This window comes from Cylas formicarius, unplaced genomic scaffold, assembly GCF_029955315.1.
Source record: "Cylas formicarius isolate icCylForm1 unplaced genomic scaffold, icCylForm1.1 PGA_scaffold_2__14_contigs__length_35257938, whole genome shotgun sequence".
In the NCBI taxonomy this organism is placed as follows: domain Eukaryota; kingdom Metazoa; phylum Arthropoda; class Insecta; order Coleoptera; family Brentidae; genus Cylas; species Cylas formicarius.
The window spans coordinates 17,000,713-17,025,377 of record NW_026844319.1 but is presented as its reverse complement, the minus strand read 5'-3'; the positions used below and the strand labels follow the sequence as shown (position 1 = coordinate 17,025,377).

The following is a 24,665-nucleotide window of genomic DNA, read 5'->3' as shown; positions in this document are numbered from 1 at the left end:
CCCTAAGGAAAAATCCAATTGAAAATCCACACGTCGTATATAAGGCTAATTTCGTCCGCCATCATGACCGTTAAGGAAAATAATACAGCGGGTAGTCAGCCGTGGAAATTATCCGTAATTAGATATTGTCATGGTGGACGCCCACCGGTGACTTCATATATTTAAGAATTTCACGAAAGGTCGATTGTTATTAATAGCAGTGATTATTAAAATTTAATGTGTAGAAGCACAAAATAAATGCCAAACGTGCGGCTTTTAAATTCAAGAGAAAGCCCGGCCAGACATTCTCGTCAATTTTCGGGAAAAATTTAGCTCAATCGGCAACACCGCGTTGCTCTTGGGCTGGACGCGATGTGAGTGTAATATTATACACTTGCTTTTTTTCGAAGGTACAGCTGTGATGGAATGAATAGGTACATAATATTGTCACAGATGATATTTTTTTCCTTTTGGGATATCACAATATCTCATCGACACAGATAAAAAAAACAATCCAAAAAATCTCGTAAAAGCTCTTATAACGGTAACAGAATTCCAAAAACTAAAATCCCTCGACAAAAATCAAAAGATTTTTTACGTGTTTTTCGCTTTATGAAAGGGGGCGAACCAATTTAATTAATTCGTGTGAGGAGCAAACGGCATCCAGAAGGATAGAAGACAAATTATCCAGCACTGGACCCGTCAAAAGTGAGATAAGCAGATGATACCATTATAAGTACTTACAACCAAGATGGACTTCAAAATCTTATTAACGCGATTACATCTTTAAATATGAGATACAGGTTTGTGAGAGTTTATGTTTACTCAGTTCTTCGGTGCTTTGAAATGTGGGTAATTCGAAGAATGTTCAGAATATCTCTGACGGAGCACATTGCCAATGGAATGGCCATACGAAGAGTAGGCCGAGAAATTCTTGGAATTATCAACAGACGGAAAATAAGTTACCTGGCACTTATTTACAGAGGCAGAAGGTACTAAGACGCATAATGCAAGGGAGCATTGAAGGTGAAAGAGGATCGAGCAGGAGGCAACACTCATGGCCGAGAAATGTGAAAGATTGAACTGGGCTAACTTCATAACCACTACTAAGAATATGACGGGACAGATAACGATTTTCTGACGTTGTAACCAACCTTCGATAGGAATGCAGCACCTTAAGAAGTTGGGTGAAGCAAGTAAAAATAAGTCTTTCTATTTAATAACTTTTAGTTTGCATATTGGCTGCAAAATATAACCCTAGAAAAGTCAATACATTAAACATTTAGTTGATGCAAGCCGTAATGGATATCATAGGTATCGTAAAGTCTGAGTTCCAAAAATTAAAAAAATCCCAGTAAACAGTTATATGTAGAAATCATAACATCGTTTCCTTCGGTGACTGTCAATTTGTTATTATTGATTGTATTTATTAGGAAAACTCAATTGTTGCTAGATAAGTATAACTTTCCTTTAAACTGTATAAAAAGGAGAAAACGGAATAATTAAAAAAGGATTGCTTCTAAAAAAAATCTGTGTCTCAATAAGGGAGACCAGGGCTATAATACTTATTATTTGGAAACAGGTAAGGGTGTCAAAACGTAATAATAATGGCAACTACGAAGGAATTTTGTAATTTTGTAAAGTAATTTTGGCGGTTTTATTTGATAAATTACGAATTATTAGATATTAATTAATTAATAATACCGACAAAGTGAAAGTGATTAGCAAAATTCAACGTTTTGTTGAGCTCTAATTTCTGTAGCGCTATACAAATGCCTGGGGCCCTCCGTTCGCCATTAGTAAGACACATTGTATATAGTTTAATGTTTTTTTTCAATTGTGACGTCGCGTTGAAACTTGAATGACGTCAACTGTAACCCTAAAATGATCGTAGCTTTGAACACGATAAAACGAAGAAAAGAAATCGATTTCACTGAATTAGTAATCACACAGTCTAGAATCGCACCCGCATTTTTTGTAGCGTTTTACGTCAAATATGACGTTTATCCGTCGCCTTGTGACTCGCGTGTATTTTCTTAACCGCGGAGTGTTTAAATGCCGGCAGACTGACGCGTAAAATTTTCGAAACCAAAAACTGAGAGTGGACAGCATGGAGTCGATATCAGCGAAAAACGTTAACAGTAAGTCGAATTTTCAAGCATTTCGCAAGTATCCTGTAACTATTTTCCAAAATTGGGTCTCAGAATATGAAACCTTCGATTGAAAACTTTTGATAAACAAAATCTACGGGAAGAAAATCGCGGTCTTCGTACTTTCCATAAAAGCTTTGTCGCAGATATCTTCTTCTAAGTTCTAGACGCCTTACATTTACATTTTTCGCTAGATTCAATAATTAATGTGCAAATTCATTGACGTGCGAGTTAAATGCTTGAGGTTAAGAATTGTAGGATTCTGTGATAGTTAACTTAAACAACAGTCCAACAACACGTTTTTAAAATAAATTGAAAGTAATAACTTTGAAATTTTAAATAAATCACTCTGTATTTTATGCATTAAAAAAAAACTCCATCTGCATTAAAAAAAAACTCCATCTCTATTGTTTCTCCTCTTCCAGAAAAAAGCAATTGAGAATCAAAATTTTCTCAATTTTGAGTTAAATCTCTCGAACTGGTTTGAGATAAAAAAAAATGGTTTGCGATTTACTATTTTAGCTTTTTATGGGTAAAAAGCAGTTGGCAAGGGAGATACAGCATCGGCGAAGCTAGTGTAGTATTGTAAACTCATGCAAATATTCATTATTTCTAATAATGGTTTAGTAACAATAGACAAAACAAGTGAATTCTAATGAAGCTAATTTTGAACCTTCAAACATTTGTATACCTTCTTTGTTGGCAAAAATTGGGGGTGCTGCGAAGAAGTTAATAGATTCTTTTGGTCGCAGTGACGGACAGGCCAATTGCTAACCCCTCAAAATCTCGCTACGAAGGAAAAACTAAAATAAACAAAAAACACCTTAAAGAAAACGGCGACTAAAACCTTTTTGAATTGTAGATTGATTCCTTAGTAAATAAATACGGGGTACAGCAATTTAAATGAAGTTTTTTCGAGAAATTTGGAACACTTGAACGCTGTATGCTGAAATTGCGTTGCCAGCTGCTGTCGAGTGAAATCACATTGAAGCCCAATCTTTTCTAAACCTTTTGTTTTTTAAATCACGAAATTGTTGGTTGGATTCCTAAAGGGACCCTTGGGTGTTCTTGTGTTTGTCAAACTTTTTCCTAATTCACTCATTGGGAAAACCTGGGCAGCCGTCTTAGTAAAAACGCTAGCTAATCGAATTAAGTAAAGAAAAAAAGGCATTATCTGTCTTTTTATTAGTGATACGCTATTTCAAACAGAACATTGTAAGGTCAAGGCTAATATCTAGTGTGGCCTACTCGTGGCAATAAGGTTTGTATCAAATTCTTCAATCTTCAATTACCAGATCAGAAAGATTTATATTAGCCTTAGCCTCAACCTGTTATTTTTCAAGTTTTTTTTCTAATTAAACTCGCTACTTGATATTTGTTTGTTGGGTACCATTCGCTTTGAAACAGCTAATCTTCTAGAAATGGAGATAATATCTTGATTAAAAAAACAAAACGTATATACTCAAATTCAAATTTTCATTGTTACTGAAGGATCAATCGGAAATATTTTAAAAAATCAAAATGAAACTTGCGGTTCACGAGAAAGCCAACTTTGAAGTTTTAGTGGCGGTTTTTTTTTTTGAGATTCGTGGCAATACATTTCAAAATATACAATTCTTATAACACTTAAGCGACCTGTCCCTTGAATCGTTTATAAGCTGCCGACACAATGTTATTGAAAAAGTGACCGCCATGTATATCACTCCATTTTATTTAAGCGAATTAATAATGATTTACGTCGTTCCACACTGTTTCGAACTGTCGCGCACTCGTCATTCCAACAGAACCCAATACTAGAGTTTATTAAATGTTTGAACAAAAATGTTGCCACATAAAGGGTAATTATTGGAGGGTTTACCTCCATTTTGTATTTCTTCTTTCTTGTATTCCAAGATTTGTATATATTTAATTGATTATTACGTTCTAAACTCAATTTTTCTATTTTGATTTCATGTGCTAATTAAACGGAATTTTCGCAGTTTCCATGTTCATTTTATTCCTTAAAACAAAATTATCTTTTAGTGTCTGCCAGACATCACATTAAAACTGGGTTGTTCAATACATTTGTTCATGATCTTTTTGCTAAGAATTATGCAAAAACTGTGTTTAGATAATAGTGTGACATGTACCAAATTTTAAAATGATTGCCACAAAATACACCAGAGATATTAATAAATAGGTATTTTAAAAAGTATACTTCATATACAATTTTTTTTGTGGTATTTAGATTAAAATGACGTTTTTCGGCTTATATCATCCAGTATACCGATTGAAGGAAGAATATTTGTAGGGCTTATGTCCCTGAAACTTCTTAGTTTCTGATAATTATGAAAATTTAGGAACCGGCTCCAAGGAATCATAACATGATTCAATACCTACATGGACACATATTAAAATGAAACTCTGGTTCTTTAATTTTCTTTTATTATTATTGTTTTTTTCTCAATGTAATTTGTAAAATGTTTGCGATGATGCCTTCTTTTAATCTTTGTTTTGTTACTTAAACAGACAAATCAGGAATTCGTGAAATTTATGTTAGATAAATAATCAATTTCTTCGATCATAAAATCTGAGGAAACAAAAAATAGCAAATATTTGAAAGATTTTAATTTTCCACCAGCAGAAAAAAACTGCAGTTCACAATCGTTCGCCCCACCTACGCGCATTTCTTTTTCAGAGCTCATCGGTACCCACGAGCCGCCCAAACCCATCACCAACGCTTCCAACAAGCGCCCCAACGACGTAAAACTGCAAGGTAACCACCACACGTCTTACTAACCAAAATTTATTTCGACCCCTATTATTATTCCCCTGCGCCCGACCCTTGCGCGCGTCCCATGATGGCGCGGAGTTTCTCGCACATGCTCTCGAACGAGTAACTCTTCCGAAACGCGTCCCTAGCGATGTCGCCCATAAACACCTGCAGGTGCGGACTGACCATCAACTTCTTCAACACCTCGGCCACGGCGTACGCTTCCGACTCTGTCGTCACACCTGATATCTTGTTGACCAAGATCTTCGACGCTATACCTTTATTGGTCGCGACTATAGGTTTGCCCAGACACATCGCCTTGAGGACAAAGTCCGACTGGACGTCGTTCTTGGCCGGATGAATAACTATGGCCGCTTCCGCTATGAGCGTCTTCTCGTGCACCGTTGGTAACCTCTTAAGCAACGTTATCTGTGACGCGCATATTTTTTCCTTCGCCAACTCCCTCAACTCCCGGTACCACGCATTCTCCTGCGCACTCTTGCAATCCCCTGCGATCACCAGCTGAAACCTCTGCGTCACCGGTTTGTCGTGTATCAGCTCAAGCAGGACCTCGAACGCGTCCATGGCTAACTTAAAATTGGACGATCTGCGGTACTTGCCGACGGAGAGGAAGATGACAGTGTTATCCAGCAGGTCAGGTATTATTCTGCGCACATCCATTTCTGGTTCGGTACGTAGGCCTAGATCCACCGAAGGGTACAGAACCAGGGGTCTCCTCGTAACCGACGGATACGACTTTTTGAAAATTTCCACGAACCCGGACGTTTCAACGATCACTTCGTCCGCCATCTTCACCCATTTCGCTTCGAGCAAGTTCGGATAATAGCGGGAGTGCTCGTAACAGGCATCGTTGTTTCTCAACTCCTCGAAGCCGGCGACGTAAAATAACCGGTGCTTGGTGAACACCCGGAGGATACACAACGCCACCATACTTGTGTCGAGAAGTACCACGTCCGGTTTGGGTTCGGGCGGACTGAATATCACCCGGAACGCCATCAGGGCCGCTTTAAGCGCTGCCATACTGCTCTTGAATAGGCCGAGCAGGCTTCGCGGTACCCACCACGCGGAGAACCGCACCTCGATCTTATCCGAGAATCCGTCCAAGTAACTCGAGGTTTCCGATTTGCTGAACCGGTCCGTAACGACGGTCACTCGATACCCTATTTCGTGGTACGCGAGCGCTAGGTTTAGAATGTACCGATCTCCTCTGTTTTTCGCGAGGCCCACGTGTAGAACGACCACGTGTCCCTTGGGGGCGACGGCGGGCGCCGTAGGCTCCCGCGTCGCGACTTCCATTCGAAATGCGCGATTACGCAACTGTCATGTCGTATTTTGACGGACGTCGCAACGTCACCTCGGTTTCAGACATCGAGGAACAATTGGAGAAGGCCGAAAACAGGTGCAACACCTTGAAGAACCAGCTCGACTCGATGAAGGAGCGATACGGGGTCAGTAGAAGGTCGAAGGAGTCTAACGTCATAGGAACGGATACCAGCGGGGCAGCCGTAAGGACGATCAACAACATCCTGAACGGGATCGCCAAGTCTGTGAACCGACTATCCGAGATCGCGACCCCCAGGCCCCAGGATCTGGTACCCGCACCAAGTAAGTTATCCGTTACCCACAAGTTGGTTATAAAAAGGGAGGTCTCCGATTGGCACAGCCATCGACGTCCGTGTATCGAATCGTGAAGCAAGCAGGCAGCCAGAACCGGTGGCGAATCGGAAAGCCAGGAGGAGGAAATGTAGGGGACAGAAGACGACGTCGTCGCGTCATCTGATCACGAAACAGTCGGAGAAGAGGACCCAGAGCCTGGAACAAAGGTCGTCGGCATTCTTGAGAAAACGCTACTTCAACAAGGCCCGGGGCGGCAATCTCATAGAGATCTACCACAACGAGGCGGTGAAACACAGCGACTCGGATGAGAGTCATGCGAAGAAGTCGCGGCAAAGAGACGAAGTGCCGCCCCTCGATGTGGCCGTCGACCAAGAGCGATGCCGCTACGAGACCCCAGAAGCACCCCGTACGGTAGTCAGTTGTTATTCGAGAAACTACGAACTGCCGACGGTTGCCTCGAGGATGAAACAAGTGGCGAAAAGTTACCTGAGCACGCTCAACTTCAAGACAATACCGTTCTGCGCAGCAATTTCCACCACCCAAAGTCACAATATCGGGATCAACATTCAGCAGGTAATGAACATCATCAAGAACCGGCAACCGATCAACGGGATATCGCCTACGCTGGCCCACAACATCGGCCTCGCTGCAGAGAAAATGAATAGCAAGCCGTTCTCGGCGTTGGTGTCGACTATCAACTCGAAACTGGGGTTAGTCGATCAAATAACGCAGAAGCTTTCACAAAACATTGTAGATTCCCACTTCGAGAAGATTTCGTCATGAACGATCTTCAAAAGACTCAGTAGATCATTTTGCTTGCTTGCTACCATCTGCTTCACCTCGACACTTATCTCTCCTGTTGATAATTTGTTGCAAGTCCTGTAGTGCCCCTGGACGATCTGAAATTCTTCTTGAAAGATTTTTTAAACATCATTATGTGAACCTATCTGATTTCGCAGGACTACCGCTTCACGATGTCCGCTATCCAGAACGTACCTAAACCTGCAGCAGCTGCAGGAGCAAGCGAAACACGTGCCACAGGACATAATAGACGAGGTCGACGAAGAAGAGATCGAATCACCCGAAATGAACATCATAACCGTCACCGGTACATCCGCTTTCAGTGACTATAGATGATTTTACCCCATAGGTTGAGTTTTAGGCCCCTCTGGGGACATGGAAATCAAAAACAAGAAAGTGCCCAATTGGAGCGTCGACAAGAACGCCTCAACGGAGCGGTGCACCTGCGTCGCTCAACCTTGCGTGGACCTACAGCGCCTGGCCGTGAAACATCGAAGACTGAGTCACGCTAATACGGTCAGCGACGCGTTGCAGGTTGCAGAACCGACAACCCTGAAGGGTGCCCACATCAAGACGAGAGAAAAGAACCTGAAAGAAGTGCTGAGCAACCTGCACCGCGATTTTGCCACTCTCAACAAGTGCGAGAACGCGTAACTCGCACGTCTTGAACTGAACTTAATTGTTTCAGTAAATACGAGCAACTTGCGGCGAAGACGTCGCACCACGACACGTCCGGGGAGCTGGAGAAGCTCGAGGGGGAGCTGTCGAAAAAGGAGGAAGAGATCACGATGGTGATGACGCTGTGCAAGGAGGTGATGGCACTCAAACAGCAGATCAAACAGCTGAAGGAAAAGCGGAGTCGGACCAGCGTGGTCGCGAGGTCGAAATTTAAGGAATACAATAACCCGGAGGCGGCGTTTCACCTGACAAAACTCCTCAAACAGATACAACGCTATCAGATGCGGTACAAGACGAATTTTAGCGACGAATAGAGTTCCGACGATGTGTTTGCGAATAATAAAAGAAAGTTTTTCGCCCACCTGTGTAGCGAGTCAGCCACCTACGTGTGGACGTAGAAATCGGAACGCACGCGTTTCCCATTCATAATGGGGATAATTGTTACATCTAGAGGCGGGCAAATTATATGGGGCGACAACACGCCGGTTGTGTCATCAATGGTTCGCAGATAGACGCCGACAATTTATGGCCTGGGACCTCACAGCACCAACCTTTTCAATTACTGTTATTTCGTATTCGAAAATGGAGGCAAATTATGGTCTTCTCTCCCCCCTCCCCCGAACAACGCGTCCACGATATTGTCTTTTGCTATTTGGGGCATTCCGCTCTCTGTCTGCCATCTTTCTAACATTAAAAAATAATTTAATTAGCAAAAAAGTAGTACGAGTATGCTACAAACTTATCACCAAATGGGCGAGTATACTGTACAACCAGATAATATAAAGATTTCTAAAGATAATACAAAAAGAATATCTATACAAATTAAAAACTTGAACCTTTTACGTAGTTTGTTCTAACATTTCAAATTTTGTAACATTAATAAATTATACAGCTAACGAGCACAAGCTATGCCCCTGAATTTGATATCTTTAGAATATTGATTTGCAAATCTCATAATAAATATCAGTGAAATCCATGAAAGAGTATATTAAACATTATGGGATCTCATGGTGCAAAGTGGAGCGAACTGATTAACTGGTGGGACAATAATTTATATTTAACAATAATTAATATGGACACCAATCCAGTTGAATACCCCTTTTGGATAAAATAAACGAAAATTAAACGCCCTTCCATACTTTATCACTTGCGTTAATTCGTTAATTCGTGTTAATTTCGTCGACTATGCTAAAAGGTGCAAAACCCAAATGCTCCGCACGAATATGTAACACGAACCACCTGGTTCAGTCACCCCATAAAAAAAACTACTCCCCAATTTTCGACCGACCCAGCGTTAGGATAATTAAACTGCATTTATCACTCCCTTAAGTAAATTAAGTGTCTTCTGACCAACAACGGGTCAGCGCGGTGGAGGTCTCGTGGCATCGCTTAATGGTTAGGTAAACCCCTAGTTACCGAAGATCGCGCTGTTGCCACGCATGTTTGTGCCTTTGTGTCCTATTTATAAAATACCCATGACAAGAAACATGATTATTTAATTATTATTTAATTATTGTTTGGTTATTAGATTCTGCAATCATACCAGTACAATATATAACTTCATGCAAAATTAAACTAAATTATAGAAAAAACAAATTAGAAAGAGTGAGTGAGCGATCAATACACAAAGGAGAAAAAAAAAGCTCTTTATCCACTATCACTCATTCCTGAGGGATGTTGCCATCAGTTAATAATATTTCCCTGTTTTTTTTAGACGTTTTGCATGATTTTCCAGGTGAAGTTACCAAATTTACGAATGCAATTACAGAAAGTAACTTGGTTACTAGTGTTGTTTTTATTATATGTTTATACACGCTTTTTATAGATCTAAACTCCTTTTTAATTGCATTTCTCGTCAGTTGGACCAACCACGGAACACATAATTTTACCATAATGTTGCATGATGATTTAATTATAAAAAGCGAGGAAAAATAATATTCGCGTGTCATCTAGACGTGGCAACGTCGATTATAATAGGGTTGTTTTATCTTCACCCCAGTTGTCCGAAACGCGTCGGTCGCGTGCGAGCCAGACGTTGGCGCATCAATCAACATTAAGGCTAAAAGCTTTCTTAATGAATTGCGCACATACGGGGAAAAGGTGTTTTATTGGTCAAAAATCGATGCAAAGAGCAAAGCTTTTGCTCTCACTCAATTTTACTTACGACCAGGTTAAATTTTTTTAAAACACTTTGGAATTTGGCAAAGGCCCTCGTCATTCAGCACTCGGTCGGATGAGTCAAGCAATGACGAACTAGAAGATATTGATCTGCCATATTTTAGCCTTGTTCAGACAATTTCGCGTATACGTGATGTAATTCGTACAAAGCGCGAATACTAATGGTTTGGTCAATTTTTAAAACAAAACCAGGAGCATTCAACTTATAAAAAAGTGCATGTTAACAGACGATTACCGTCGACAACATATAGCGCAACTTAAATATATATATTGTCAATCTAGCTCCACACAGCGAAAATCGCTTTAATGCTATTATTTTGGTCTTGCAATCATAGATGGCGCAACAGTGTTGCATTTCTATCTTATCCTCGCCGATGGCGCTGCACAGGATTAGACAGATCAAATAGGATTGAACTGAGGTGGCTTTTACTTGAAAATCCGTTTACGCCGTGTGTTTGTCATAGGATCCAACCAATATAATATAGTTGTCTATGCATATGAGAAAGACACGATGTTGTCGAAACAATTGTTAGTTCAATTTTTGAAAGAAGCTGAAAGTGGTTTCTTGGCTATTTGGTATTTCAAATTGCTTCTCCGTTGCTAAATATGTTCCCAAAACATTTGTTTTTTCCCAAGTTTATTAAATTGAAAAGCAACAGAAGTCCTGCTGCAAGGAAAGCCCCGACCCAAGGCCAGACGAAATGGATGAATGAAGAACCAAAGCACGAGTACAGAAAACGAGATACAAACGACATGTGTAACGATGTAATGATAAAGGTGTGTGTAAATATATATTATTTTGTGAAAATAATAAACTTTTAGTTCTTATTTATTTTACATCAAATAGGGGTTAAAGAAATAAAATGCTGACAAAGATCAAGAAATATGTATACAGTAATTAATAAAATACATCTGGTGACGAAATTTGAGGTAAATATATTATTCGTGTATAAGAAATAAGATTGGGTGAGATCACAATTTGCTCGCTGTAACCATGTAAACTGATGCCTGAAATTTAGGAATACAGAGTATTTTCCAACCATTCGTCAATGGTGAAACTGGCCGAATTAATTCCTGCTCTGTCCTTGCCCCGAAAAATATCTGAAAACAATTTTTTAATCACAGACTTGAGCGACACAAATTACCTAGGTACCCATCATAGTTTTCAATTTAATGGAACAGGTTAGGAAGTCATCGAAACTTATTTCACCATTTCTGTTACCATAACGGTGCATAAGCACATTTAGGATTCTGTTATTCAGTCTGTATCCTGCGGACTTCATGGCGTGCCTGAGTTCGAATCCGCTGAGCGAACCTGAATTGTCCACGTCATATAACAACCAAACATGCTACAAAAATAAAAATTGGAACGTATTTCCAAAACCTTCCCACTGAAATGCTATATTGGTATTACTTTCCAGCTGCGTAGTGCACTCCACAAAGCTTTAAACTCCTCATAGCCGAGCTTTCCAGATCTGTCCACATCCAACATAGCCACCATACTCCTGCAGATGTCTATGGAGAAACCATTTCCTAACAATTCTAAAAACAAATTAAAGGATTGGTTCGGTTTAAAGATATGAATAACAGATAGTTTAGGCTATAAATTTGATTGCAACCAGAAAAAGCTCAACTTTGAGGTTAATTCCGATGTTGGAAAGTTAATGTGCTCTGTGGTCTGCTTTTTTACTCGAAAATCTTGAGAACATACTTTTTCGCTGCAAAATAATTAAATGATATTTAAAAGCCAAACCCTCTTCCCGGTATCATGCACCCTTCATATAGCACAGTGGTCTGTGATTTAGTCATGCAAATGTGCGCCATGCGTAACGTACCAGCGTACGTCGCCAAAAGGGGTGCCTTTTGAGTCGGATCTGGTATAATTTCGGCCAACGGTGCATCCTTACAAAAGGTTCCACAAATCAAAGTCAAAAGCTGCGCGAAAAAGTGACTTCGATTCGTAGTTTCTACGTCGCAAACGCGGGTCTGAGGGGCGTTCACTTCGTTGACTTTCTTTGCGTAACTGCTATTGCCGTTAACGTGTTGCCGTACGACTATTACCCAAGAAACAATGATAAAACGCGCGTCAGTTCGTCAAAAATGTATTATTAAATATCAGAACAACGTCGCTCCGATAACCGACGATTAATTAAACCGTGAACGATTCGATTTGCCCATCGCTACTTAAATTGAGAGGGGGGGGGGCGTTTACCTGGACAACTCCTACGATTAAATTATTTGTTACCTTGGCAACGGCTTCATGTGTCAACATTGGAAGCGGGTTATGGTGTTTTCGTTAACTTTTTCAAATTGTTTCGCATCATGCGGTTTGGACGAAGTAAAAAGATGTGCATCCTCTGACTGCTGCTAAACTCCTAAATCGCGGATCGCAAAATGCGGACGTTACCCAAATGGGTTGACAAAATTCAAGACAGCGACAAAATCGGGCAAAGGTTTGTGCTAACAAAATAAAAATAAGTTTTTGGCCATAGAAGACCTGAATCAATTACACTACATTCAAGGAGCAGTAACTTTTTTTTGTAAAACAAAGAATTTTGCCAAAAAATAATTTTTGTTGAGTTAATCGTTAGAAAAAGACGTGGCATTACCTATATAATGGAGAAATGAAAAGTCCCTGGAAGATTGTCGGCGTCGGTTGTTTTGGTTAGTCGCTAGAGCAAAAAATTAGCTGGAAATGATAGCTACAACGCTTAAGTTGTACACTATCCTTTTCCATAATTTTTAAAACAGTAAATTTAATTGAATTTATATTTTAGCGTGTGACCGACTTTTCTGTGGTAGGCTGCGATAACATTGTCTTAACCGTGGTCTTTACACAAAATTTAATCGGATCTGACCAAAATTTGACAAAATACTGCCCAAAAATGACTCATTCAAATTCAAAACTGCCGAATTGACCAACTGTCGGTGGCCATGTTGGTTGTTAACGCCGTAAAGGCTTGTTGGTTGAAAACGAGATTTGAAATGATTGCGCATACGTATATTGAATGTCTCTTCTTAAAAATTTTTGATGTTGACTTCAATTAGAGTGTTTGTGTAACACAAGTAAAGCCTGTATATATCTACTAATTCAATGAAAAAAATATGTAGTTTGCTGAAAAGTACGATTTTTGATACTAAAAACAGAGCAACTAGGGTATTGTGCCTAGAGAACTCATATAATCGGCTCATTAACATTTTTACTAGCATCTACGACCTATGCTTCAACCGTGACGGTACCCAGCTGATAGTCGCCGGTGGCAACCACGTCCTGGTGTACGACACCTCCGACGGGTCGCTCGTCCAACTCCTCAAAGGTCACAAGGACAAGGTGCACGCGGTTTCGTACGCGAGAAACGGTGAAAAATTCGCAAGCGGGAGCGCCGATAAAACTGTCATCATCTGGTCTAACAAACTTGAGGGACTTCTAAAGTACAGCCATGCTGATTCCGTGCAGTGTGTCAGCTTCAACCCGGTATCGCACCAGCTGGCTTCATGTTCCCTGAGCGATTTCGCATTCTGGAGCAGCGACCAGAAAGCCGTCCAGAAGCACAAGACCAACGCTAGGATAAACGCTTGCTCGTGGACAAACGACGGTCAATATTTGGCACTGGGGTTGGCCAACGGCGCCGTCTCAATCAGGAACAAACTGGGCGAGGAGAAGACGAAAATCGAAAGACCAAACGCAGCGTCCGTATGGGCTGTGGCGTGGAGCACTTTTAAAGACGAAACATCGGACACTCTCTGCGTCACCGATTGGTCCAAGACGATGTCGTTTTACACGTTGGGCGGTAAACAAGTCGGTAAAGAACGACAGCTGGGCTTCGAGGCGTTGAAAGTAAAGTACGTCCGTGACGGAGAGTATATCCTGATCGCCGGCCTGAACAAGTGCTGCAAGCTATACACGAGGGAGGGTATCAAGCTGGGGACGATCGGTGACCAGCAGAACTCATGGATTTGGTCGTGCGAAGCGGATCCGACCGGGAACTTTGTGGTGAGGTTTTGGTTAGATTTGGTTAGTTCACGGCATTTTACTAAGTCAGTCACTCATCCTCGCTTCGTAAAATGCGGGAGATTCTGGCGGTTGGTTTTCATCCTATGTTACGGTAGATTAATGTAAATTTGTGAGACTTTTATAGAGGTGTTGATACATGAATAATTGAATGACCCTTTTCGAATTCTACCTCTCCGTTCAATCTCAACTCTCGGTCATTTTGAATTCGTCGATTTTCCACGAACTTTTTTCCTTCCAGGCGATTGGGTGCGAAGACGGCACGATCGCGTTCTATCAACTCGTGTTCAATATGGTGCACGGACTGCACCGCGAACGCTACGCGTACCGCGAAAACATGACCGACATCATCATCCAGCACCTGATCACCGAGCAGAAGGTGCGCATCAAATGCCGCGACCTGATAAAAAAAATCGCCATATACACGGACCGGCTGGCAGTAAGTCCTGCGACCAGCGGCACCTCTGCCGCTCCGATCGACCGCCCTTGTTCCGCAGGTTCAATTGCCCGAGCGTATCATCATCTACGAACTTTTCTCCAAAGACACCAATGACATGCACTACAGGGCGCGCGAAAAAATCAACCGCAAGCTCGACTGCAGTCTGCTGGTCGTCTGCAGCGGTCACCTCATTGTCTGCCAAGAGAGGACGTTGCAAAGCGTCCTCTTCACCGGCGAGAAAGAGAAAGAGTGGACATTCGACAGCCCGATCCGTTACATCAAGAATGTCGGAGGGCCGGCCGGCAAAGAAGGCCTTATGCTCGGCCTCAAAAACGGCCAGGTGTGGGAGGTGCATCTCGATAACGTCCATCCGCTGCTCAAGGTCGCGATCAACGACGGCGTCCGCTGCCTCGACCTCAACCGCGACAGGGGGCGGATCGCCGTGGTCGACGAGTCGGGTCTCTGTCAGGTGTTTGACTCGAAAACCGGGCAGCTCTGTTTCCAGGAGGCGAACGCGAACAGCGTCGCCTTCAACGACCTCCACGACGATATGCTCGCGTACAGTGGCAACGGGCAACTGGCCATCAAGGTGACAGATTTCCCGGCGCAGGCGCAGAAAATGCCCGGCTTCGTGGTCGGTCTCTCGGGCTCTAGGGTGTTTTGCCTCAATGGCACCACGATGAACGCTACCGACTTGCCTCTAAGCGCTCCCATGTACCAATTCGTCGAGAGGCGCATGTACGACGAAGCGTACAAAATCGCGTGCCTCGGCGTAACCGACGGCGATTGGGAGGAGCTCGCGCACTCCGCGCTCGAGCACTTCGACCTCGAAATCGCCCGTCTCGCCTTCGTCAAACTCCAAGACTTTAACTACCTGGAGCTGATCGAGGAACTGAAGGAACGGCGTCAGAAGGGTGAGCTGGCACGCGACGTCGCCTTAGGGGACGTATACGCTGCCAAAGGCAAGCTCAAGGAGGCGTCGCGACTCTATCAAAAGTCGGGACACGGCGCGAAAGCGCTCACCATGTACACCGATCTGCGCATGTTCGACGAAGCTCGCGAGTTCCTCGGCTCCGGCGACGACGACGATTTGGTGCGTCGCAAGGCCGACTGGGCGCGCAACATCAACGAGCATCGCGCGGCCGCCGATATGTATTTGTCAGTCGGCGACGTCGCCGCCGCCGTCGACATCTACGCGGAGAAGGGTTGGGCGGATCAGCTGGTCGAACTGGGTCGTCGTCTCGATAAGTCGGAACGACAGCATTTGGAGGCGATCGCGCGCCATCTGCGCAGACTCGAACGGCCTCGATCCGCGGCCGAGATCTACCGCAGACTGGGCGATTCCGAGGCGGTTCTCCGACTCCACGTGGAGGCGAAGGAATGGGCGCAGGCGTTCGAGGTGGTGCGCGACCAGCCGAAGTACAACGCGGTAGTGTACGTGCCGTACGCCCGCTGGTTGGCCGAGAACGATCGATTCGTGGCCGCACAGAGGGCGTACCACAAGGCGGGCGAGTGGGCGGAGGCTTTGAACGTGTTCAGGCAGCTGACGGCGAACGCGGTGTCCGAGTGCCGGTTCTCGGACGCCGGTTTCTACCATTGGGTCACGTGTAGGCAGTGGTTGGACCTGGCTCGCGGCGACGTGGAGAAACGGAAGAGGTATCTCGAGCGGTACGAAGAGAGCGAAAGATTGGCTAGGGTTTACTACGCATACGACGTCGTCCATAAGTATTTAGAGGTGAGGACACGTCAGAAAAGGTGCCCCTGCGCCCGCTGATTATGCACACTGCCCAATACGTCATATTTATAATTGGTTTTTCGAAACATTTCCCAAAATGTCTGGAACATTACCACCCATTTGAAAATACCACTTGCTTAATATATGCTTAATAAAACAAATTACAAAATTCAATCTAAATTTCCAGCGTTAAGAACATTCCCACTTCAAACGACGCGATTTGAATAGCAGGATAACAATTTGCAAAACTTAATCCGTATTTCCAAGGTTCAAAAAACATCATGCCTAATATATCTATATCTATATAATGAAAACAAAATACTAAACACCCGTCAATTTCAATAGTATCCATTAACAGAAAAAAAATTAAACTTGTGATCAACACAGTCGGGTATTGAAATGATTGTGTAGTTGTCGCAGTGAGCAAAAAAACCGTCAAGCAAGGATCATTTATGTTTCCGGCCCCAAAGTTTTTCAACCACTTTCCCAAAAAACTTAAAGACTCTGTATATGATAAAAATTTCAAACTAGAGCTAAAAAAAATTGGATAATTGCATACAGATTAGAAATTCGTAGGGTGTTTGCTGGCGTTATTTGAAAAACCGTTTTAGTCTAAAAAAAAAAACCATTGTGACTTTATCTCGATTGTGAGTAATATAAACTCAACTGTGACCGTACTTTAGGTAGTAAAAATGGCCTCCTGTCGTTATATTAAGTATGAACAAGCAATATTGCTTCAGTGCTGAAGTTTGTTCATTAACATATGTATGTATGTATATTATTATTCGGTCCATTTGGAAATACCACGTGGTCTTGTTCAAACATTTAGGACAGTTCCACGCCTAAAACATTTGAAAATACAGTCTGCATAATACAACGAACTGCCTTCACCTAAAAATAACTATTTGAAGATGTTCATGAAATGTTCGAAAAGAATACTATTGACAAATTTCCAGTTTAAAATTACATTTAAAACAGCCCTGCACGTAAAAGGATCTATTTAAAAGCATTCTGTTAAATATTACGATTTGCGAAACTCGGCTTGGTCAAAAGACATTTAAAAACTCAACTTTCATACCGCAAAACGTTATAGAACAGCCTCGCGCAACATCATTTCAATCCATCACACCATTGGATGAAATATCTCGAAAACTCTCGACACTCATAACTTATTTTTTTTATTGTTCCTTTCGTTTTTACTTAGGAGCCGTTCACATCGTACATGCCCGAGGCGCTGTTCAACGTCGCGCGCTATTTGGCGGCCGAAACGCGCGACGCCCCTCCCGCCGTGGGCGTGTCTCCTTTCGCCGTTCACTTCGCGCTCGCAAAACAAGCCCGCAAGCTTGGCGCCAACAAGCTCGCCAAGCAAACGTACGACAAGCTGAGAGCGTACCGGGTACCGGCCAAGTTTCGCGAGCAGGTCGACGTCGCGTCGATAGCGTCGCGTGCTCGTCCCCACCACGACCCAGAGGACCTGCTGCCTATGTGTTACCGTTGCTCCGCCTACAACCCGCCCCTGAGTCCGAGAAACGCGTGCGTCAACTGCGGCCATGCCTTCGTCTACTCGTTTGTAGGTTTCGAGGCGTTGCCGCTCGTCGAGTTCGAGCCGGCAGAGGGCGTATCCGACACGGAGGCGATCCGACTGATTGACACGCCCCCCGAATCGAAACGAGGCGGTCGCCGCGTCGCCGACGCCGACGACGACCGGAGTCAAATGCTCGAGTTGACGCAAGACGCCGACGACGACGACCCGTTCTTGTTCCGGTACGACGCGACTGACAAACCCCGCCCCCTGGTCGCGCTAACCCGAAAACAGCTAGCGTCGCTAGACGGAGCGGACGTGCTGGTGTGCGAGCGGCCGGAACCTCTACGATTTCGATTCTTTAAGAACGTAATGGCGGAAATCCACGTGAAGATGTGTCGGTCATGCTTTAGCGCATTCCACGCGGACGACCTGGAGTTGCGCGCGCTGCAGAACCACGGACGATGTCCGTTTTGCAGAGGGGACCCGGTTAACGCGCGCCGTCACGGCGACGACGACGACGACACCTTGACGAACGAACCGGAATCGATTTAAGTCCGCGGCGTTTTGGCGTTTTTGTGGAAATAGTAACTGGATAAAAAGTACATGTGATTGGCGTTGATAATAAAATGGTTAGTCGACGTTGCTTCGAGAATAACTTTTAATTAAGTAATCACATCCCTCGTAACCTCTTAAAGTGGTATTTTCCAAGAATATTGAGCAGTTTAAGCGATGAAAAAAATTTGAACATCCGGAGTGACGGACTTTGCTCAATTTAAATAGCTGTCTAAAATTAATTAGTTTTGCAGAGTACGACGTTATTTAGAGGCGAAATCTGCGCACGCGCAATTATATTGTTATTTGATTATACGGACGTCTCTTCGCGTAATTTTCAATTCTCAAGTATCGAAAGTTTCGTACCTTCGCCCATTGAGTAGTCCAAGACGTCTTTCAGCTCCCTCCAGTCGACTTCTTTGTCCTCGCCGGCCAATTTGAGGAAGAAATCATACACCTTGTCCGTCTCTTCTCTTTCCTCCGCGCTTGGTTCGATTTTTGCCACCTGGTGGAACAGCATCGCGAATCAAGAGTGTTTAAGGTTTGTTGTCGGAGTGTCAACTTGGAACGCATTCAAAATATTCAAAATATTGCAAAGCGGGAAAAAAATTCAACTCTAAAATGATATTGAAAAATATTTATAACTCTTATCTTTTGTTTAACAGAGACAGTTATCACAAAACAATTTTTTTTTTCAATTTTTTGTGAACTTTTCAAACCCAAAAAACATTACGCAAAATAGACTTACTTTCTCGTCCAACTCACCGTAACCGATCTGTTCGTCATTTTCCCTACAAAAACGAAAACAAACTTCAAAAATGAGAAGAAAAAAAATACAGGAGAGACAATGCCTACAGGTAAGAGTTACGATACACGAACAGGTTAAAATAACGCTGCCAACGTTCAAGAATCGAAACTTTATTCCTCTTAAAATAAATACTCAATATACATAAAAAAACAAACAGTTTGGGTTAGGAAGGTACAAGCTAGAATATGAAATATGCTGGGCCGAAAAATGTGCACACATCACTGTCATGCTGGTTAACAAAAAAAAAACTTAACAAAACACGTAAATGCGGAGGTCTTTAATTAAATTAAGCAATTAACTTAAATAATTTAATCAAATGGATTAAAGGAAGGCGAAATCTCACAGCATTTCATAGTAACTGACAAAGGAAAAAAAATCGGAGATTCTAAGCAGATCGTTATTCATGGCGGGTATTGCAGAGAGCATCCAAATTAGACAACGTGTCTACTAATAACGGCACTCCAGTTGCCTAAAAGTATCAAGCTAAGTATTTATACAGATGCAGAAAATAAAGTAGTAGACGCTCTTTACAGGAGCAGTAATTCAAATGTCAATATCGCCTTTATCCTGACGCACATAAACTGGGAAATATATCTTTCAGTTTCACAAATACATTTATAAAACCACCACCGATGATTCGCTTTTATAAATATTCGATAACGTTAAAAAGAACCTTTTTACAAAAAGGAAACATAAAATTACCCAAGCAGGCAACGTCATAATCGACTTTTTAAGTTAACCACCTTAAAACTTTTTGTTGCATTAAATTTTGGTCGTAATTAAGCAATAATTAATTTTTATAATATTTTGATTTAACCTTCAAATCTAACCTTTAAATCTAACATTAACAATCAAATATTTTTGCTCACTTTAGATTGTATTGAGCATTAATTACATATTTCAGAGGTGCGTCAAATGCTTAAATTTGCAAAAACTGTTGAGCTCTTATTTAGGACGATGGTGCAACGTCATTACGACGTTGCCCGTTTTCTGCTCGGGTATGCTCTCGCAGAAGAGGTACGTTTGTACTTTACAAATGGACGAGCAACAATAACGCAAGAATATTCGAGAAGAGATAAGGCACTCGCCTGCTGCAGCTCATACATCGGCGATAAGCTACAAGCGATCGACGCGGAAATAATGCCGGAACCTCTTATAAACGCCAACATTTAAATATTAAACAACCCCCTTCTTATCAACTATTCAATTAGTTACTTAAATAATTTACTGAAAAAGTTTATTATCGGGTCTTTGGGCCTCGATGGCTGCTGAGGTTGCGGCTGGTACCCAGGGTACCCCGGATATTGAGGTTGTTGCGGGTAACCCGCCTGAGGGTACGGACTCTGAGGATAAGGAGGATACCCACCCGGCTGAGGGTAACCGGGTTGAGGGTAGTACCCCGGCTGCGGATAACCGGGTTGCGGGTATGACGAGTACCCGGAACTCGGCGCACCGGGGTACCCCGAGTACTGACCGGTGGGCGTGTCCGGTGGCGGAGGCGGGCGATACCGTGGCGCTTCTTCATCGTCGCCCCCGCTATCCTCCGCCTCCCTGCCCCGGCGCGTGGTGACGCGATCGGAATATGAACCACCATCGTACTCCATAATGTTCTGGTGCTCGCTGAACACGCGCAGCAGGAATTCGCCTTCCTCGTCAGGGTCGAAAGTAGACGGCACGATGCAGTAGGTGCCCGGGGGTAGCTTGAAACGACACGACACCTCGCGGAGGTTGATGAACGACGGCGACCTCGCCACTGATGCGTTGTACTTGAAGAAGCTGACGTCCAATGGTTTGGGCACGCTGTCCGGACGAGGCAGCTGCGAAGAAGAGCAGGGAAATCAGCCACCAAACTTAAACTACATTATGTAAATAAAATGTTTTCTAATAAGCTTTAATTTGGTCTTTCTAGATACACATTTCGGTACCTCTATGACTTTAAAGTGAAAGTGTCAGGCAACATGTACATATTTTAGAGCTTTATTATAGATAATTATATTAATAAACCAATGAAATTAATTTAATGTAACCCATTTTTTCTTTCCCATTAATTACATAATGATCTGATTTTTTTGAAATAGATAATTAAATATTCATTTTCTATAAAAATATTTTTTTATATTTTTAACGACGATATATACACTTAAAGAAAAAGTAACTCAATTCGTGAACTACTAATTAATGAACCGGTTCCTCTAAATAGACTACAATACCGCCATATTTTTTTAATTTTGAAGAACATAACTTCTAATAATTAAACTTAATCTATTTGCATTTAAAATAATAGGGTATCTAATCCTAGTTTTAAAATAGATATCTTAAATTCATTAATTTAAAATAAATTTCACTAACAATTTAAAATTTCACCAAAAATTAATCAAATAATTATAGCCTAAGAATTTTATAATGGACTATTTGTCTAACCGCTACTGCTGGCACATTAAAAGATGTCACTATCGAACTTGTATATGTTTTGATCTAGAGTCACATTGCCAAATTAACTTTCAAATAATGCATATCGCAATTGCATATTTGAATCTATAAAATGATAGTTCTACTAGTTAATAGTAATTTTTTACCAGCACCTCTAAATTATAAATAATAAAAAACAAAAAAAGAAACATTTCTATAAAGTAAACTAAAACATACTTGAGAGAAATGTTTAGTAATTGGTTATCATTAATTAAAAACAACTTATCGGTGTTGCTAAATTGCTAAAAAAAAAGGATATTTAAATTATCCAAACAAAGTGCTCATTAAAAATTAAGAAGGAAGAACTTAAATGCAACACAATAAGCTAATTAATACAATTATCCTTAGACAAAGTGCATAAATCATTTTAAAAAAATTAATACAAAATACAATTTAAAGGGTATAATGAACAAATTGTCAACGTGGTCAGAGTTTAAAAGACTTAATATTCTTAATTCTTATTCTTAATATATTCTACCAAATAATTTGCGAAATTTTATAAACTCTGTCGAAAATAATAAAATACCAGATCAGGAATTAATTAATTGCTATGAGAACAATCAATTAGAAAATGTTGATCATTGGCTACAGAGGATGAAATATTTCAAATAATAAAAAATATTAAATCTAAGGCAATAGGTGACGATAAATTAAATATTACTCTAATACAGTTTTGTTGTCCTTTTATTATCCCTTTTATTGAACTCTTATTTTCCAAAATCTAAGTAAGAACCCCACAGAATTTAAACAACGGAGGTCAATTAGCATCTCTCTCTAAAGTTTTAGAAAAAATAATTGATACGCAAATAGGAAAATTCTTAGCTTTTTTGATATATTATCTGCAAAACAATCTGGGTTTAGAAAATTGCTTATTGCAATTTTACACTACATTGGGTTTAGTGAAGGTGCACGCGTGTTTTTAAATTAATTTTTATCCGATGCGACAATGTGTATAACCACTCTCCGTTGAGTTAGGTGTACCACAATTTATACGTTTACCTTGGTAAAGGCTTTAAAACATTGTAATTATCAATTATATACTTTTTGTTTCAAGATCATGAAATGACGCAGTTGGAGACTAAAATTAACACTGATTTAAATAACTTTTATAAAATTACATTCAATCATCTACTGCAGCTAAATCCAACCAAGGCGTCGGTGTTTGTTTTTGGAAGCGACTCCCAGGTACATAATGTCAAAATAAAAAAAATTATATTGACAATACCACATCGAAAATAAATGTTTAAAAGATCATTTTCTTATAGCATTGCACATACAATAAATAATTTAAGCCTTTTCAGTATCACAATATCAACCAAAACTTTTAAAAACTGCTATAGAAAATATCTTCTTGGAACCCAATAATTTCTGTTTTGGAAAACCAATCTGCGGTTCACCTTACTCCTTTGTCCTAAACTCTGCATAACATATTTAATTTTGTTTATTTGATACTTTCTTTTTGTTCTTCGAGAAATTTAGTTAGTTTTGGTTAGTAATTTGGTTTACATTAAATTAAGGCTGAACAGTGTCTGGCTTTGCTGGATGCCTGCGTTTTATTAGGCCTTTTGTTTACCTTGACATTGGTACCATGTAATATTTTGTATTGGAATAATATGTTTATTTGTCACAGCAATAAATGTATTTATTATATATATTCTTATTATAACATAACCAACGAAATAGAAATCAGAAAGGAAACTGGTCCTTTTTGAAAAAAAACTGCAAAATACAATTAAAAGAGTATAATAAAAAAAAAACAAATGAAATAGAAATAAAACAGGAAACAGAATCTACTAAGCTAGAGAAGCGAAAGATAAAATTAAGTTTTATTTATAGACAATTATTTTGTATTCTTTTAGTATGTCAGTAGAATATTTATTTTAAAGATGCTTAGATGCAATTACTAAGTTTTGGTTTGGCATAATCAGGTAGAGTTTGATCTAGTTTAGACTATACTTGTCACATTTCTAAGTTAACTTTTCAATAAACAGAGCACAGATTTTTTATCTTTCTTAACTAACCAGCTATTTGCTTAATGGTGATTTGTTATTATTAACTAATATTTATAAATATTATGGCAACAGTTATCAACAGTGTAAACGCTTTCTATAGTGATATGTGATTTATTTAATCATTCATTAAATAAATATAAAGCGAAACTGACACTGCAACTACCAGCATCCCTTCTCCGTCCCTCTCATGTTATAAAAAAAGAGCTGGCATACTTACGTAGTATATTGCGAAGCCGATGGTTAACAGGTCCGCCCCCGTGTTGCGTATTTGTCTTCGGTTCTTCTGCATCAGGGCGACAATGAGGGTGCAATTGCCGTCCTCGTCGCCTTCGTCCACTTCGGTGAGCGTCACCCTGTACTGGGGGTTGTGCCAGAACGACTCTGTAACGAACATGTGACGCGATTAAAAACGAATCACGACAGGGCGTGGTTTTGGGGGCAGAGTTACCTAAAAAGTTGCGACAACCGCCGGCGGTGGCGCCACGCACCCACTCGCCTTCGAATACCGACATCTCCCACTTTTTCTTGTTGCCCTCCCGTAGTTCCTCGTCGGATAACGAGTCAGGGTTCAAGTTGCATATTTCTAATCGGCTAAAATACGCCTGGAAGTCCTTGAACGCCATCCAGAACTCGCCGTCGTTATCGAACGTCAAACCGAGCTCCTCCTTCTCAGACTCCGAGATGAACCGCCACTCGGGAGCGCTGATAATAAAAATAAAAATATTAATAATAATAATAATAATAAATAACAAAACAGCAACGCATTATTAAAAGTGGCGTCAGGTCTTTCTTAGACGTGAAACGCATCAAATTAGAAAAAAAGAACAGAGTGTAGAAAAACAATGCCATATTTTTGACGCGTGCGTGTATGTGTTTGTGTGTGTATGTGAGGGTGTATATTTAATTCTTTTCTTGGATAAACAATTAAAATTTGCCA

At 41.2% G+C, this 24,665-nt stretch overlaps 4 protein-coding genes across 8 annotated transcripts in view; 2 read left to right on the top strand and 2 right to left on the bottom strand.

Annotated features, from left to right (window-relative positions):
• The first annotated feature begins 1,979 nt into the window (after positions 1-1,979).
• LOC132698040 (uncharacterized) lies at positions 1,980-8,623 on the top strand. Its single transcript, XM_060663875.1, has 7 exons — positions 1,980-2,120; positions 4,807-4,884; positions 6,268-6,507; positions 6,566-7,229; positions 7,479-7,627; positions 7,682-7,958; positions 8,009-8,623. The coding sequence occupies exons 1-7, from the start codon at positions 2,090-2,092 to the stop codon at positions 8,310-8,312; spliced, it is 1,743 nt and encodes a 580-aa protein (XP_060519858.1). The 5' UTR covers positions 1,980-2,089; the 3' UTR covers positions 8,313-8,623.
• LOC132698041 (alpha-1,3/1,6-mannosyltransferase ALG2-like) lies at positions 4,750-6,219 on the bottom strand. The gene has a single exon (XM_060663876.1). The coding sequence runs from the start codon at positions 6,196-6,198 to the stop codon at positions 4,933-4,935; it is 1,266 nt and encodes a 421-aa protein (XP_060519859.1). The 5' UTR covers positions 6,199-6,219; the 3' UTR covers positions 4,750-4,932.
• A 2,419-nt stretch (positions 8,624-11,042) lies between the features above and the next one.
• Positions 11,043-24,665, bottom strand: part of LOC132698505 (calpain-A-like) — a 38,427-nt gene continuing 24,804 nt past the window's right edge. For 4 of the 5 annotated variants that reach the window (XM_060664622.1, XM_060664623.1, XM_060664618.1 and 1 more), the window contains 9 exons: positions 24,177-24,430; positions 23,946-24,109; positions 20,847-21,064; positions 19,188-19,230; positions 18,806-18,944; positions 12,012-12,230; positions 11,591-11,718; positions 11,330-11,525; positions 11,043-11,277 (listed from right to left, as the gene is read on the bottom strand). In XM_060664622.1, the coding sequence (XP_060520605.1) occupies positions 11,192-11,277; positions 11,330-11,525; positions 11,591-11,718; positions 12,012-12,230; positions 18,806-18,944; positions 19,188-19,230; positions 20,847-21,064; positions 23,946-24,109; positions 24,177-24,430 (1,447 nt within the window). In that variant the 3' untranslated portion in view covers positions 11,043-11,191. The remainder of the gene's footprint in view (positions 11,278-11,329; positions 11,526-11,590; positions 11,719-12,011; positions 12,231-18,805; positions 18,945-19,187; positions 19,231-20,846; positions 21,065-23,945; positions 24,110-24,176; positions 24,431-24,665) is intronic. The other variant, XM_060664621.1, reaches the window with a different exon arrangement.
• On the top strand, positions 12,427-18,529 carry LOC132698504 (intraflagellar transport protein 122 homolog). Its single transcript, XM_060664617.1, has 5 exons — positions 12,427-12,629; positions 13,384-14,170; positions 14,430-14,627; positions 14,686-16,362; positions 17,567-18,529. The coding sequence occupies exons 1-5, from the start codon at positions 12,571-12,573 to the stop codon at positions 18,437-18,439; spliced, it is 3,594 nt and encodes a 1,197-aa protein (XP_060520600.1). The 5' UTR covers positions 12,427-12,570; the 3' UTR covers positions 18,440-18,529.

What these genes read in the sequence shown, in the direction of transcription:
- LOC132698040 (XM_060663875.1), top strand. Translation starts at nt 2,090, where the DNA reads ATGGAGTCGATATCAGCGAAAAACGTTAACA. An exon ending in CAACGACGTAAAACTGCAAG is followed by an intron (nt 4,885 to 6,267) that starts GTAACCACCACA and finishes CCTCGGTTTCAG; the next exon opens with ACATCGAGGAACAATTGGAG. An exon ending in GATTTTGCCACTCTCAACAA is followed by an intron (nt 7,959 to 8,008) that starts GTGCGAGAACGC and finishes TAATTGTTTCAG; the next exon opens with TAAATACGAGCAACTTGCGG.
- LOC132698041 (XM_060663876.1), bottom strand. Translation starts at nt 6,198, where the DNA reads ATGGAAGTCGCGACGCGGGAGCCTACGGCGCCCGCCGTCGCCCCCAAG.
- LOC132698504 (XM_060664617.1), top strand. Translation starts at nt 12,571, where the DNA reads ATGCGGACGTTACCCAAATGGGTTGACAAAATTCAAGACAGCGACAAA. An exon ending in TATACACGGACCGGCTGGCA is followed by an intron (nt 14,628 to 14,685) that starts GTAAGTCCTGCG and finishes CTTGTTCCGCAG; the next exon opens with GTTCAATTGCCCGAGCGTAT. An exon ending in TCGTCCATAAGTATTTAGAG is followed by an intron (nt 16,363 to 17,566) that starts GTGAGGACACGT and finishes GTTTTTACTTAG; the next exon opens with GAGCCGTTCACATCGTACAT.